Consider the following 13,912-nt stretch of genomic DNA (forward strand, 5'->3'; position numbering starts at 1 on the left):
GGATGTGTATGTAAAGCGCCCAAATGTGAGGACGAGATCCGCTTTCGCCATTGACAGGACGTCGCACGACCCCGATGGTCCACCTGAAAAAGATCCCCCAGCGGATCCATCCTGGGAATTTACCTCGAAGTCAGGGTTAATTCGGTAATTATCGAATAAAAAAAAGTAAAATATGGCTCAATATCCACGCCAGCGATCTGTGTGAACCTCTCGCTGATCAATTCTAGCCCTTCGATGGTACTCATATTAGAAATCCCTAGCCGTCGATTGTCTCTTCCTTTTTACTCTATGCGATCCCAAAACTCCTTTTTAAATCCACTCGAACCTTTCCTCATTTCCCCAGAACAGTTGTTTCTCTCTCCGTCTGATCTTTTATCTCTGTGCGTGTCTCCCTCCCTCTCTCATCTTCCTTGCTGTAGACTGTAATTGTTTGGTTGTGGGTTTCTCTGTAACTACCATGGCTACCGAGGAGGTTAATAAGCCTCAGTCGCTTCCTCAGTACTCAGAGGTAAATGCGTTCCCCGCGAATTCAACAACCCACATTCCGTTTCTTTTGTTCTTTGCTTTTTTGTCTCCCCATTTCCCATTTTGGCTACCAAATAGAGCGACGCTCTTCTTAATTTCATCTGGGTATGTTTGATTTTTCTTGTTTCAGATGATACTAGCTGCGATCGCAGCTTTGAATGAAAAGAATGGCTCGAACAAGTCGGCCATATCGAAGTACATCGAGTCACAATATGGAGATATCCCTGCCGGTCACTCACAGCTGTTGTCTCACCACCTGAACAGGATGAAGGAAAGCGGAGAGCTCATCATGGTTAAGAACAATTACATAAAGCCCAACCCTGATGGCCCTCCAAGACGAGGCCGTGGCCGTCCACCCAAGCCGAAGATTCCTCTTCCGCCGGGGACCGTTCTTTTACCGCCAAGGCCGAGAGGTCGTCCGCCTAAGCCGAAGGACCCTTCTGTTTCCGTAGTGCCCAAGGTGTCTTCAGGTAGACCTCGTGGACGCCCACCTAAGAAAGCTAGACCTGCAGGTGCGCCCACGGCGGCGAGTGGACTTCCGACGAGGCCACGCGGTAGACCACCTAAGGCGAAGGCCCCATTTGCGGCAGTGGCTATCTGACCTTGATTGAGACTTTGTAGTGGCACTCCATCTAATTGTTACCTCCTCTTCCCATCTCTCCCCTCTCTGTGTCTGGTTTTTCTTTCCTTTTTTGGGTGGTCTTAGTACGAGTGTTCCTGTAATTTATGTAAATTAGCAGCAACTATTGGAGTTTATTTTACTTCCACTTTAACAACAGCAGAAAAAGAGATTACCATTGATGTGGGGTTTTCTCTTCTTGCATGTCTTGACTTTAATTAACCAAAAGAAGAAATGGGTTCTCTTTTCCTTCGCTGTTGAGGCTGATGGAGGAGCGTTTCTTCGGTTTCAGATTTTTCAGTGCAAAATTGGTGCAGGACCTTGTGAAGTGCTTGAATAGCAGAAGTGCTGTGTGAGCACTTTTCCAAGATAAAGTCAGCTCCTCCAGGAGCAAGTTATTACTTGACATTTGCATTGGATACGTATCCATCCACATGTCTACTACATATCTGAGTCTCCTACTCTCCATGTCTTACACAACACGAACTTGTCTGTTGGTCTCTGTCTTCGTTCTTCATTCTTCAAGGGATTTGGAATTTTGGATGGATGGATGGACGGATGATCTAAGAACTGAAGATAATATGGATTTGTGTAATATGACTACGTTTTCATTAACCGGAGTTGAAAATAGTGCACTGAACTAGTTTTGTTGGGCGTTGGAGTGGAATAGCAAAGATACTATCTGGGTCTGTTTCTGATTGAGACTTCTCTGCAATTTCAATTTCTGGTCTTTTTTTTTTAACAAATTTTGCTGTGCTATGTCAGCCGGATCTTGTTGGCATGTGATTTTGTTAGTGAATGTTTGAACTTTAAATTCTAAAGCGCATGCTTACTGGCCTTACACAGAGAGAGAGAGGGAGGCACTTAGCTTTCTAGCTGTGTGGGTGGGTAAAGGCAAGAGAATGATTTAAAAAACAGCTAAATTGGTCCTTTTTTCTTGATTGAGCTTACGATCATGTTTTGAATTGTTTGCCACCTCAAGCTTGGCTATTTAAAATGGGCACACCATGGTTTGCTTTTGGATGTAAAAAATTGCAGACCCCATACTACGGCAGTTGAGATAATTATTCAGATAGATTATTTGTTTCAGTCATAGGCTCTCTAGGCACAGAATAAATAGACTTCGATTATCCTAACGATATACTTCGAAGTGGGTATCCTATTTGATTAGAGTGGAAAATTTGTTCGGGGTTGTTTTGCTTTTATTTTGAATGGCTAAAGAGAGGAATGTTGGCGCCCTTTTTTTGAACTTGGTTAAAAGATTTCTGAGTTTAGTTATTGCTACATGGCATGGTTTTACTTCTCTCTACTTGAGCCAAAAAGCAATTTATGTAGGGTTTTTATTAGTCTTCTCTCGATTTGAATGCGTTTGCCACCTTTGAAAACAGTGGGTTCTTCCTTTTGAGAAGGAAAGTACTGTTTGGAACAGAATCCCTGCGTGGTTGTTGAGGGTTGGTGATCCGTGTCAGTCCTATCCTTGTCAATGATTATCCAACATTGGGCAGCGAGAAATCTCACGTATACCCGTACTGGATCTATTGTCTTGTCAGCCATTTCCAGATTCAATAGGTTGGGCCGGGTTTCTGATCAAGGGTTTAAGTGCAATAGGTCGAGCCGTTGATCCCTTTATTTACGTTTTATAGGTCTCAATCAACCAAAGTGTTTGGCTTGTCCTGGTTATTGATTTTTCATTTATGTTTTTGGGGTTTCGGATCTTCAAGGGAGGATTTCATGTAGGGTTCATTCAAATTAGAATTGGAATTTGAATGGTTTATTTATGTATGTTTGGATTTTCATTCTTAAGTGATGGGGAGGAAATGTATTTTCTCAAATGGGGGAATGTCATTCTACTAGAGATGGTATCAGACTCTATTCCACTTAATTAAATGGTTGGAATCAGAATGGGCCATTTTAATTCCAATTTTAAATCCCTATTCCCGTGAATCAAATGGACCCTGGGATATGGTCTAAAATTAGTACTCTAGGTCCTCATGATTTTCCATCTGTGCTACATTGGTATGATCAGGACCCACCATTCAATAGGTCCAAACCAAATTGAAGGTTTAATGGGTTGTTTGCTCTAATACATGTAAAAATAATTAAGAACTCTCACGAGGGAACTGATTATACAAAATGTGTTAAACTCTTAGAAGGCTTTGAAAATGATGCATATCGATTTATGAACTCACTTATATGTTAAATACTATATGACCATTTTTAAAGGTACCCTTCCTAGATATGTTCTAATTGGATTTTTGAAACTTTAAAGGGGTATATTGTTCAAGCCTCCCTTGCACTTTTTGACAGTTGTGGTTCAATACCCCTACTTTGTGTCAATAACACTATCTTCTCCTGAACTTTCTAAAATTATTGCATCCACAACCCCTCCATTATTTGAGTTTATAGTAAGGATAACAATTTTTTCCATTTTCGCCCCATTTAGGGCGGGGATGGGGATGATTTCCCCCTCGTGGGGATGGGGATGGAGAAATTTTCATCCCCCCACGAGGATCCCGATCCTTGCCCGTGGGATCCCCACTAATATATATGTGCACATACGTCTATATATTAATGTTTTAAAAATACGCTTGAATATGTGAATCTTTTTTAATAGATTGTAAATTTTAATTATTTTAATTTTATTTTTTAAATAAAATAAGAAAACAAAAACAAAATTATTAACATTATAAAAAATTACGGGGAATGGGGATCTCTGTGGGGATGGGGATGGGGATAACCTTGTCCTCGTTAGCGGGGATGTGGACAGGGATGGGGATGGGGAGAGGCTCTCTGTCCCCGCCCCGTTGCCATTCCTAGTTGACAAAAGTAGGCAAAATTACCAAAATGTCCAACTTTGATTGTTTGAATGGTAAATTGGCTTCTAAATTTGTGCTTCCCTATTATATTGACCATAAAATTCATAAGATTTGTGTTTTTTAACAATTTTTTTATAGTTTGTTGAATTATATATATTTTTTGATTTTTTATGAATTTTATGTTATTTCTATGTTTTCTACTTTTTTATTGAACATATATTTTTGAAATTTTTATCATTTTCTTTTCAATTTTTGCCTTTTTACTTGAAAATGTTATCATTTTATGTATTTTTTCTACAATTTTGATTTTTTGGTTGAAATATATTTTTGAAAAAACATATCATTTTTAAGTTTTTTTTTTAAATTTGCTTTTTGTTATTATATATATATATATATATTCAATTTTTGTTTCTCCTATATTATTTTGTGTTTTGAGAAAAATATTAAGTATGGTGGATTTATGGATCAAAGTGGGTTTTTTGAGGTGGGTGATGGTCAATGTGGATTCTAACTCACTATTAAAGCAGGATATAGATGACACTTTTTAGGGCATTTTGGCTTGTGTAAAATCATATATTTCATCCAAGGGAAATCTTAACATTTAAAAATATCACGATTTAACTTATAAATTCAACCATATCACGATTTAATGTTTAGGGGAGGAAAATGCTATTAGCATAAATTAGAGTAGTGAATTGTAACTTACAAAAAGTACTGAGCAGGTTTTAGCAATTTACACTAAAATATTTTAATTTAAAAGCATCACCTCTTGAATTTATGTATCATGTCTATATTTATGTTTTTTTTTGAAGGCTGTATATTTATGTTTGGAACCTTGATTGACATATAGATTATCATTTGAGGCTGTTTATAGTTAAAATAGGCATACTTTCAAGATGCATGTGGGAGGCTGTTGGTAGTAATGTCAAAATAGTAATAATCATTCTATCTCAACTCTCAAGTGCATGATATGTGATATCTTTGACTAATTCATATCTATCATTCCAAAATGCTGCATGGAGGAAGTTATTATAGTCATTAATAAGGTATGCACATAATGTGCATGTCTGCTCAACACTAAATGCAAACTATTCGTAGATTCTATGAGCTATGATAAATGGGGCATTTCACAAGGGGACCAAATTTCCTGAACACGACTCTTTATCTACACTTTACATGTAGGAAATAGTATAGTCATACATCTTGTATGTATTTGGTTTTATTACCGTTTATTTGCACTTTTTCACTTTAAACGTTTATTTATATCTTTTCATTTTAAACTTTTTTTGTTTTTGTTGTTTAGTTGAACTTCAATAACCAACACTCCCCCTTGTGTTTTCTAAAACCAATTTGTTTACGATTCATATGGTTTTGATTTGTTTTTGGAACTTGTACCAAGAAAAACATTTCATATCGAAGAACACCCCTCAATCCTATGGCCAGAACAAACCTATGTATGCAGGAATAAACTTTCACTCTACCAAGTTCTTAACTAAATCATGACATGAAGTTCAGTTTTGTATTAATCAAGTATGTATATATAAACATGTATTTTATCAATAAATAATGTATAATTATATTGTACATGTAATATATATATATATATATATATATATATATATATATATATATATATATAATTTTATATTTAACTTCTGTTTTTTAATTCAGTTTTAATTTTTTTATTTGTAAAAAATATTCAAAATTAAAATTTGAGGTAAAAAAGTTTTTTTTGGCAAAAATAGTAGGGTAAGGTGCCTATGGATCCTTGTGGCACATAGATCTTGAAAAGTTACAAAAAAAAAAAATCACCTTAGTCGGACATTGTAGTGCAAAGTTATTGGCTCCCGAAGTTTGCATACACATTTAGTGTGCAACCCATGACCTGGTCATTAGGTCGAATGGATCAATGGTCCAACCATCCGGGTTGAACGATTTTGAGTGTTCTCCGAATTATACTAAAACTTGACTCATAATCTTAGTTGAGTGACGATTTGAATGGTTCAATCAACCTAATCAACAACGAGTGACGATTTGAATGGTTCAATCAACCTAATCAACAACGAGTTGAAAACACTACTGTAGATTGCGAAGTTCTGAAACATACCACACCTTATAATGTATGATATGATTTAAACCATGTGATTGGTTTTAACTACACAATAGGACTTAGTAGATCCAAACACACCACACCTTTTGGGGACCAATTTACTGAACACTCCCCGAATTTGATAATTTTCATCTAGACGTAATTGTCAATAGGCTCTTAGTGGAATTGATTCTGAGACATCCTCGTAAAAGAGGAGGCATGGCTTTAAATCCATGGTTAAACAAGCTCTCCCCATTATATCAATGGGCCCATGTGCACCTTATCACTAACCCAACTATTCTCATTGGTGTGGGGATCAAAGCTTCATTAAAATACCCAAACAGATTATATAACTTGTAACTGCAGTCTTCCTATAACCGTAGAGATGCCAATGGGTGGGGTTAAGAAGCAAGGTCTGATGAGATTACGGTTAGAAAGTCTGTTTTTGTCAGGGTGTAGCCCTTCCCCACATGTCTGATATAGCTATATATATAATTCAGGGTCCCATTGGATGATTTTGACATGGTCTCATGGATTGTGGCTAGCTTCCATATGTCAATGGTCATTGTCCTCATTTTCATTCTATCAGATTCTTTCTCCTTTCTACCGTGATGCTTTGGATCACCATTTGAGGGCTCCTTGCAGCCAAGATAGACTGATTCTTGGGCTGCCGATTCTTCTGTTGTCTTAATGCTTGTGACTCTAGTCTGTCTTTTTCTCGAGCTTGCTCACGGATTCTTTCTTTTATGTCTTTTGCTGTACATTTTATTGAAGCTCTCTTGTTCTCTTTCGCTGATGTGTTAAAATTAACTCTGAGAGTTAGATTAGGCATTTGGTGGCTTCCACCTGACTATATGACCTTCTTCTTTGTTTTTCTTTCTGCTTGTCCTATTCTTTTCTTTCTATCATTTATTTCATAGGTTATGAGCCTCTTAATACTCAACTGTAGCTGCACTTGATGCATATCGATATCACCCACACAGCCTCTTATTTTTTGTTGATTTTAGAGGCCTAGGACTCAGCATTGTGAACTTTTAAATTTTATCAAATCATTTTGTATCGGTACATAATCCATGCATATCTAGGTACACTAATATGAATATGGTGCGCCTTGAATCTTGTTGATATGGGCATATTGTATTATAACTTACCCCAAAGCGAACAACGCCCATGTGAAGTTTTTTGTATTTGAATCTTGTTGTAGGATTTGATTCTATTTCAACAGAGGCTATTTGGTGTGATGTTTGGGGACAAAGTTTGAGATAGAAATGGCATGCCCCCTGATGGAGCGCGATTCGGCTGGTTTTAGCTGTTCGCTGCCTTGCTTCCGAACGGGGTAGCAGGGAACCTGAAACGGAGGAGATGGGAAAGCTTCGGGGGGAATCCGGTGTAGAGGCTCCGAAGTTCAAGTTAGAATCTTTCAAAAGCAAGGTAGTACCAGATAGCGCAAAGTTTGCATACCTCTGTTGTCGGGGGGCAGGGGGCTCTTATAGTCACTTCGTGTACTCGTCCCGAGGCCCTTGTCAGATCGGGTATGATTACCCTTGTGCTTGTCAATTCGGCCGTCGTCCTTTCTACTGAGACATAACCGTCACTGCCTAACCGTCTAATTGGAGATGGTGGCGTCAGTGGTGGTGGCAGGTGGCCGTTTAGAGTGCTGCTGCCAAACGTTAGATCCCAAGTCAGTCAGGCGTGGCGCCCTCGGGCACGGACTTCCCTAGTGTCAGGCATGGTACGACTTGTTTGGCTTTGGTGCCCAGAAGGTGATGCGAAGTGCTGAGCGAGGCGGTCTTGAGCTCGGAGGTATCTATAGGGCAGGTCAGTTTCGGCGAGGTGTATCCCGAACTGTTACAAGGTGGGTCAGTTCGGCGAAGTGTATCTCGAGCTGTTACAAGGTGGGTCAGTTCGGCGAAGTGTATCCCGACCTGTTACAAGGGTCAGTTCGACGAAGTGTATCCCGAGCTGTTACAAGGTGGGTCAGTTCGGCGAAGTGTATCCCGAGCTGTTACAAGGTGGGTCAGTTCGGCGAAGTGTATCCTGAGCTGTTACAAGGTGGGTCAGTTCGGCGAAGTGTATCCCGAGCTGTTACAAGGGTCAGTTCGGCGAAGTGTATCCCGAGCTGTTACAAGGGTCAGTTCGGCGAAGTGTGTCCCCTTGTTCCCGCCTAGGCTTGGCCCCTTTTGCCGAGCTGTTGTTTCTGCCACGTGTCACATGAGAGAGGTCGGGCCAAATCTTCCTTCATCACCCCCCATCCCATCCCTGCCCCATACCCCAGTGGGGTCCATGCGGGGATGGAGGATCCCCGAATTTGCTTCGCCTCACCTTAGTCCTATTTGCAAATTGATTAAAAAAATCAATATAATATATTAAAAGTTATGTTAATATATCATATTTTATTATACTAAAGACCATGGTTTTCAAAATTGGATTAGACTGGACGGTTGGATCGGAAAATTCAGGAACCGGTTAGGTGACCGGTTTCGTTTTTCCAAAAATAGGATTTTCCTCAAAACTGTTGATTTTGGTCAATGAACCGTTGAACCGGATGATTAATCATTCAAACCGTTTTGACCATTTTTTAATTTTTTATTCCTTTTTCAAAACGAATCGAGCATTCAATTCGAACGATTAGACCGTTCAACCCAATAACCAGACCCCTGACTGATTTGATCACCGGATTAGCTTTAAAAACCATGCTAAAGACATGCATTTTTAGTTGGGGCGGATTCAAAGTGGGGTGGACAAATATTATTCCTGCCCTTTCCTCAGTTTGGGTTGGGTCAGATTGCCATCTCTATTCTCTAAATCTCTAATATGAGAAGAGCCATTTTTTTTACAAAACCAAAGTTTGGTACCATTTCCAGTCTACCCCTACCAATACTCTGGGACCCACTTTGGGTGATGGCCTTTAATTAATTCCTCTCAAAATTTATAATAGTTAAACTTTATTAGATGAGAGTGCTTAGTGGTTTGATTATTTATAAAGAAGATTATATTTATATACTGAGTTTCTTTTTCTTTTTCGGAAGACACAGTTAACTTTTCATTGTGATTAGCGTGTCTATTATCATCATGAAGTCTGGGGACATGAGTCCACACGGGGAATAAATAATGTAAACGTAGATTTAGCTGATTCAGCCTTTCATCCAAAGAGCAAATATCAGTCCAAAATCTCTTACCATAGATCCCAGATTTCCTTCGCTTGTAGTTTTTTCCCCTTCTTTTTCTGAAGTTCTAATATGAAGTAGGATAGGAGATTGAAATAGATGAAGGAAGGACATGGCCAATCCAAAGGGATACTCAACTGGGATGCTTTGGGTTGGCCACACCTAAGCCGATAGGAAAGAGTTAACCCCTCACAGGATTCTTCTGACAGTTGTCTAATCAGGTCAATTAGGCATTTGTTCCACAGACAAACCCTTAGACATGGAGGAATAGTGTTGCCGATCTTGATCAACTTTATACCAAAGGAGCTTTGCATTGACAGTGTTTTCATTCTGCCAACTTTAACCCATTATTTTATAGTTCTTTCCAGATGAAATTAGCCATCCAGAATGAAGGTGGACCCTTTTACAGGCCCCCAATCATGTTCTGTGTGATGGGTTGTTGAGTTTGGTTTGGTAGAGAATCCTAAACCCATAAAACTGTAAACTCTTTGTCGTATGGCTAATGGATCTCACCTGCACCCTGTTCTATCCCTGCCTTTCTCTTATATTCTCATATCTATTTTGACTTTTCTCTGTCTCCAAAGATACCCTTGTTAGATATGTGCCATAAGTTAGTAAGATTACAATGATGTCCCTCTTTCAAATCCTTTCTTTGAAACATAATTCCTGAAATAGGCTCATTCGTTCACTCAAATTGAACTTTTGGTGGGTCATGAAATAGGAGAAAGAAATAAATCAGGGGTATCTTTTGTTATATAAAAATTAGTTAATAGTGTAGACTAGTGGATCAGGGTTAATTTTCGTCATTTAGACATAATAAAGGCGTATTTGGACCACTCACCACCAACATTGGTTTGATGGAATATGTATGTATGAACAAAAGTGTTTGACAAGACTCGAGATAAGTTTAAGAGAATGTTAAGAAAGTGAAGGGAGGGTGGGGGCATGTTCAGATAATAACCCTACATAAAAAAAAGTCATGAGTTGGCAGGACCCATTATTTAATATCTAATATAATATAATAAAGGAATGTGATCATGCAAAAGCATCCCAAAAGTGGGTTCTTCACATTCTTAGAAGTGGTTAGCTCAACTCTCAAATAGAATAACTATCTTAGAAGTGGTTTATTCAAATAGACTCAATCCTCTGTTAGGTAATATATAAATCGTGGCTACTTGTAAAAACAACACCACATAAAAAAGTCTATCTACTATAAAAAAGTAGGTGATATATGGTAAGTCTCTTATATCAAATAAAATCTTAACTTAAAATTTGAATATAGATGATTTTTTTTTTTGTTTAAATTTAAATAGTTCAGATCAATGGCCCCTGTACTTAGTACAGGGTCCTTCCTAGTTATAATTGTTAAAATTAAAATACTGTTTCTAAGGCCCAGTTTGGGAAGAATAAAAAATATAAACATGTTCGGTGTAAAATCTTGTATAGTGTATTTCTAAATCTTGTATTAGAGGTCTTCCCAAACTGACCCTAATAAATTTTTTGGTAAATTTTTCGTAGTAATAATTGATGAAAATGGTTCACTCAAATAACAAACAAGCAACAAGAGTCTAGAAACACTAAAGGCTCCCTATGGTTTGTGGGATGGGAAGGAAAAGTATCGAGTATTTTGGAATATTCTTCCCTTCCCATGTTTGGTTTGTGGGATGTCATGAGATGAAATGGGAAAAAGGTGGGGTTATAGATCCCAATTCTTGGGAAGTGGAATCACATCGTTTTAGTGGGATACAAGTGGGAATATGGTGGGGGAAGCTTGTTTATATTTCTAAGAGTTAATATTAGGCCTATGACCCATTAATAAATTATCAATTATTTAGTATTAGTAAAATAATTTCATTAAAATTAATTATTAAATAAAATAAATAATTAATAAGAATGTAATTAATTAATAATTAACAACAAAATAATTAATGATGAAATGATTAACTAATTAATTAATAATTAAATAATTATTTTATTATTGATAATTAATTAAAATAAGTTAATAAATGAAGTAAAATAAATAATTAATAAACTTATTGATCAATGAAGAATAATTTAATAATTAATATTAAAATTATTAATTAAGTCATAGGTATTAATAAAATAAAATAGTAATAATAAAATATAAATTAATAAAAATAAATTATTAATTAATGATAATACTTAATTAACTAAGTATATAATGATTAAATAAATAATAAAAATGCTAAACAATTAAAAATAATTAATAGTACAAAACAAACATTTTTAATTATTTCGTAATAAATATTAATAAAATAAAATTTGAAATATTAATTCTTAATTAATAATTAATTAACTAATTATCATTATTGAATAATTAATAATATTAAAAATACTATTTATTACCTAATTAATTAATTAATAATTATTATTAGTGTTGATTTTCTCACTATTTTCCTTTTTGAACCAAACAAAAATATTCCCTCAAACCAAACACAGTCTAAAAGAAAACACAAACCACAACACAAATCAGATTTGCTGGAATCAAATTGTCATCACTCTAAGAAAATGAAACATTGAAATATCATCCTATACATGGTCAATTTAGAGTTTTTCAATGCACTTAGTGGACATTTGGAATTGTAGACGTCCTACACTTCTAGAGACATTATACTTGCTGTGGCCAAGGTTGCAGCTAGACTTGTTCATGAGATAGGTTTTTTGTTTGTATTAAGAGAATACTTTCAGGCCTGAGCCCGACCTGATCAACATTGGGCTTAGGTTTTGAGCCTAAGCCCGAGCCTCATATAAAGCCAAAGTCCAGCCTGAGCCTGAGCCTGAGCCCGATCAAAAATTTGAAAAAAGATTTTTTTATTCAATAAAAAAATGTTTTATTTATATTAAAAGATTTCAAAACCCAAAAATAATGAAAGATCTTATTATTACTTGAAAAAAGAGAAGAAGAATAAAGAAAAAACATATTATATATATTTATATATACACACAAGAGAAGAGATGGTGCATTTTCTAATGACTCTGCTCTTATATCCAGTGTCTCCTCCAATTCAAAATTGAAACTTCAGCACCTTATTTGAGCAGCAATTAATGCAAGGTTGTATTTAGGATGCATGAAAGCATAGAAAAGTTGGAAAGCAAATTGTCTCTCACATGCAGGAAGCTAGGGAAGTTGTTTTCAAATCAACCATTACGGCAATCCCATCCTATTTCATGGCAACCCAACTTCTGCCTTACATCATTTGCTTTCAAGTGAACGCCATGGCACGTGACTTTTGGTGGGGTTACAAATCTGGACAACCTCAAAAAAAGGGTAAGGGGTCGAGGACTCAATATTCCAGATGTTAATATGAGAAACAAAGTTGCTGTTATATATGAAGCTCGCTAGCTTGGCGCTTTCTCAATGAAATTGCCATTGTTATTGTCATTCGGGTCGGGACCACCGTGGTTCATTCTTGTTTGGGCGGGCCATCAACATCGATCTAGCACGGCCGGCTGAAGTAACTGAAGTTGGAGCTTTTAGAGCGGGCTTACAATGGGAAAAAGACCTCAAGTTGTCTCATGTTTGTTTGTTTTGAAGATTGTCAATATCCTGTTGAACACCAACCATTATCGCTGATTGTAGGATTCTTCTGCAGGGATTTCAACATTTATCCCTCGTTCCAAAGTTTGCATGCATGTAAGTTGTTCCAGAACTACTACCTGGTCTAAATCTCCTGATTTCATCAGGCCTGTGCTTGATGCTGATCAGTTCATTCGATGAAGCAGCCTAAGGGATTTGAAAGAAAGAGTTTGTCTGGTAGGATACTTATTTAAAATTGAAATTCTGCTACATGGGTGATTCACTTTTGGGTAAATTTTCGTAAATTTAGGTACTAATAGAGTTGGAACATAGGTATTTTCGTAAATTTATCACTTATAGTAACATTAATATAATAGAGTTGGACTTTGAAAATTTAGGTACTAAACTGACACATTTAAAAGTTGAGGCCCTAAAAAAGTGAGAGTGTGAGACTACACCCAAACCCAAAATACAAGCTACCTATCAACTTTGAAATGTAAATATCACATTTTGTGTCGAGTCTTACACACAAGGGGTGTGGGCCGTAATTCAATTTTAGCAACATTATACTTTTCTCAAAAGTGGATTTGGGGCTCAAAATCACATCTTGTCTGGGGCTTACCCAGTTACTAGCCAACTGAGTCACCACTCGGTTGGTATTTGTGATCAAGTTTCTAAATATTGATATGCTTGATATGCTAGTAGGGGTATATGGGGCAGTATCAGGATGTGCCGATCAGTCAGAACCTCAATACATCCTCTGTAGAGGTATTCGGCTGATACGGGCCAATATGTGCCGATCCTTTGAACCCTGGTTGCGACTCTTTTTTTAGTATTGAGTTTCATCCCCAAATCTCTCTGTCTGTTATTAGCATCGTTTTAAAAACTTACTAGAAACTGAAACTATTTTGACCACTGGTTTTTGGGTTGGTGCTTTAAATGATCAGTCCTTTGTATTTCAAAAAAAAAAAAAAAATTAATTTAAAAATGGATTACTCGGGTTAATGGTTCGACTACCCAGGTCATTTGATCGTTGACCAATTCAATAGTTTATAGGGAACAACGGTTTCGGGGTGAAAATGAAACCGTTACCTTACTCACATATCCAGGCTGAACAATCCAAATTTCCGGATCAATACAATGATGGATTAAAAACCT

At 36.9% G+C, this 13,912-nt stretch overlaps 1 protein-coding gene across 1 annotated transcript; it reads left to right on the plus strand.

The window, feature by feature from the left end:
- The first annotated feature begins 323 nt into the window (after positions 1-323).
- On the plus strand, positions 324-1,326 carry LOC148855150 (HMG-Y-related protein A-like). Its single transcript, XM_088983800.1, has 2 exons — positions 324-508; positions 656-1,326. The coding sequence occupies exons 1-2, from the start codon at positions 458-460 to the stop codon at positions 1,124-1,126; spliced, it is 522 nt and encodes a 173-aa protein (XP_088839926.1). The 5' UTR covers positions 324-457; the 3' UTR covers positions 1,127-1,326.
- Positions 1,327-13,912: the final 12,586 nt, after the last annotated feature.

Source organism: Nelumbo lutea, chromosome 4, assembly GCF_056320005.1.
Source record: "Nelumbo lutea isolate HS-2025 chromosome 4, American lotus-T2T, whole genome shotgun sequence".
Lineage (NCBI taxonomy): Eukaryota > Viridiplantae > Streptophyta > Magnoliopsida > Proteales > Nelumbonaceae > Nelumbo > Nelumbo lutea.

What these genes read in the sequence shown, in the direction of transcription:
- LOC148855150 (XM_088983800.1), top strand. Translation starts at nt 458, where the DNA reads ATGGCTACCGAGGAGGTTAATAAGCCTCAGTCGCTTCCTCAGTACTCA. An exon ending in CGCTTCCTCAGTACTCAGAG is followed by an intron (nt 509 to 655) that starts GTAAATGCGTTC and finishes TTCTTGTTTCAG; the next exon opens with ATGATACTAGCTGCGATCGC.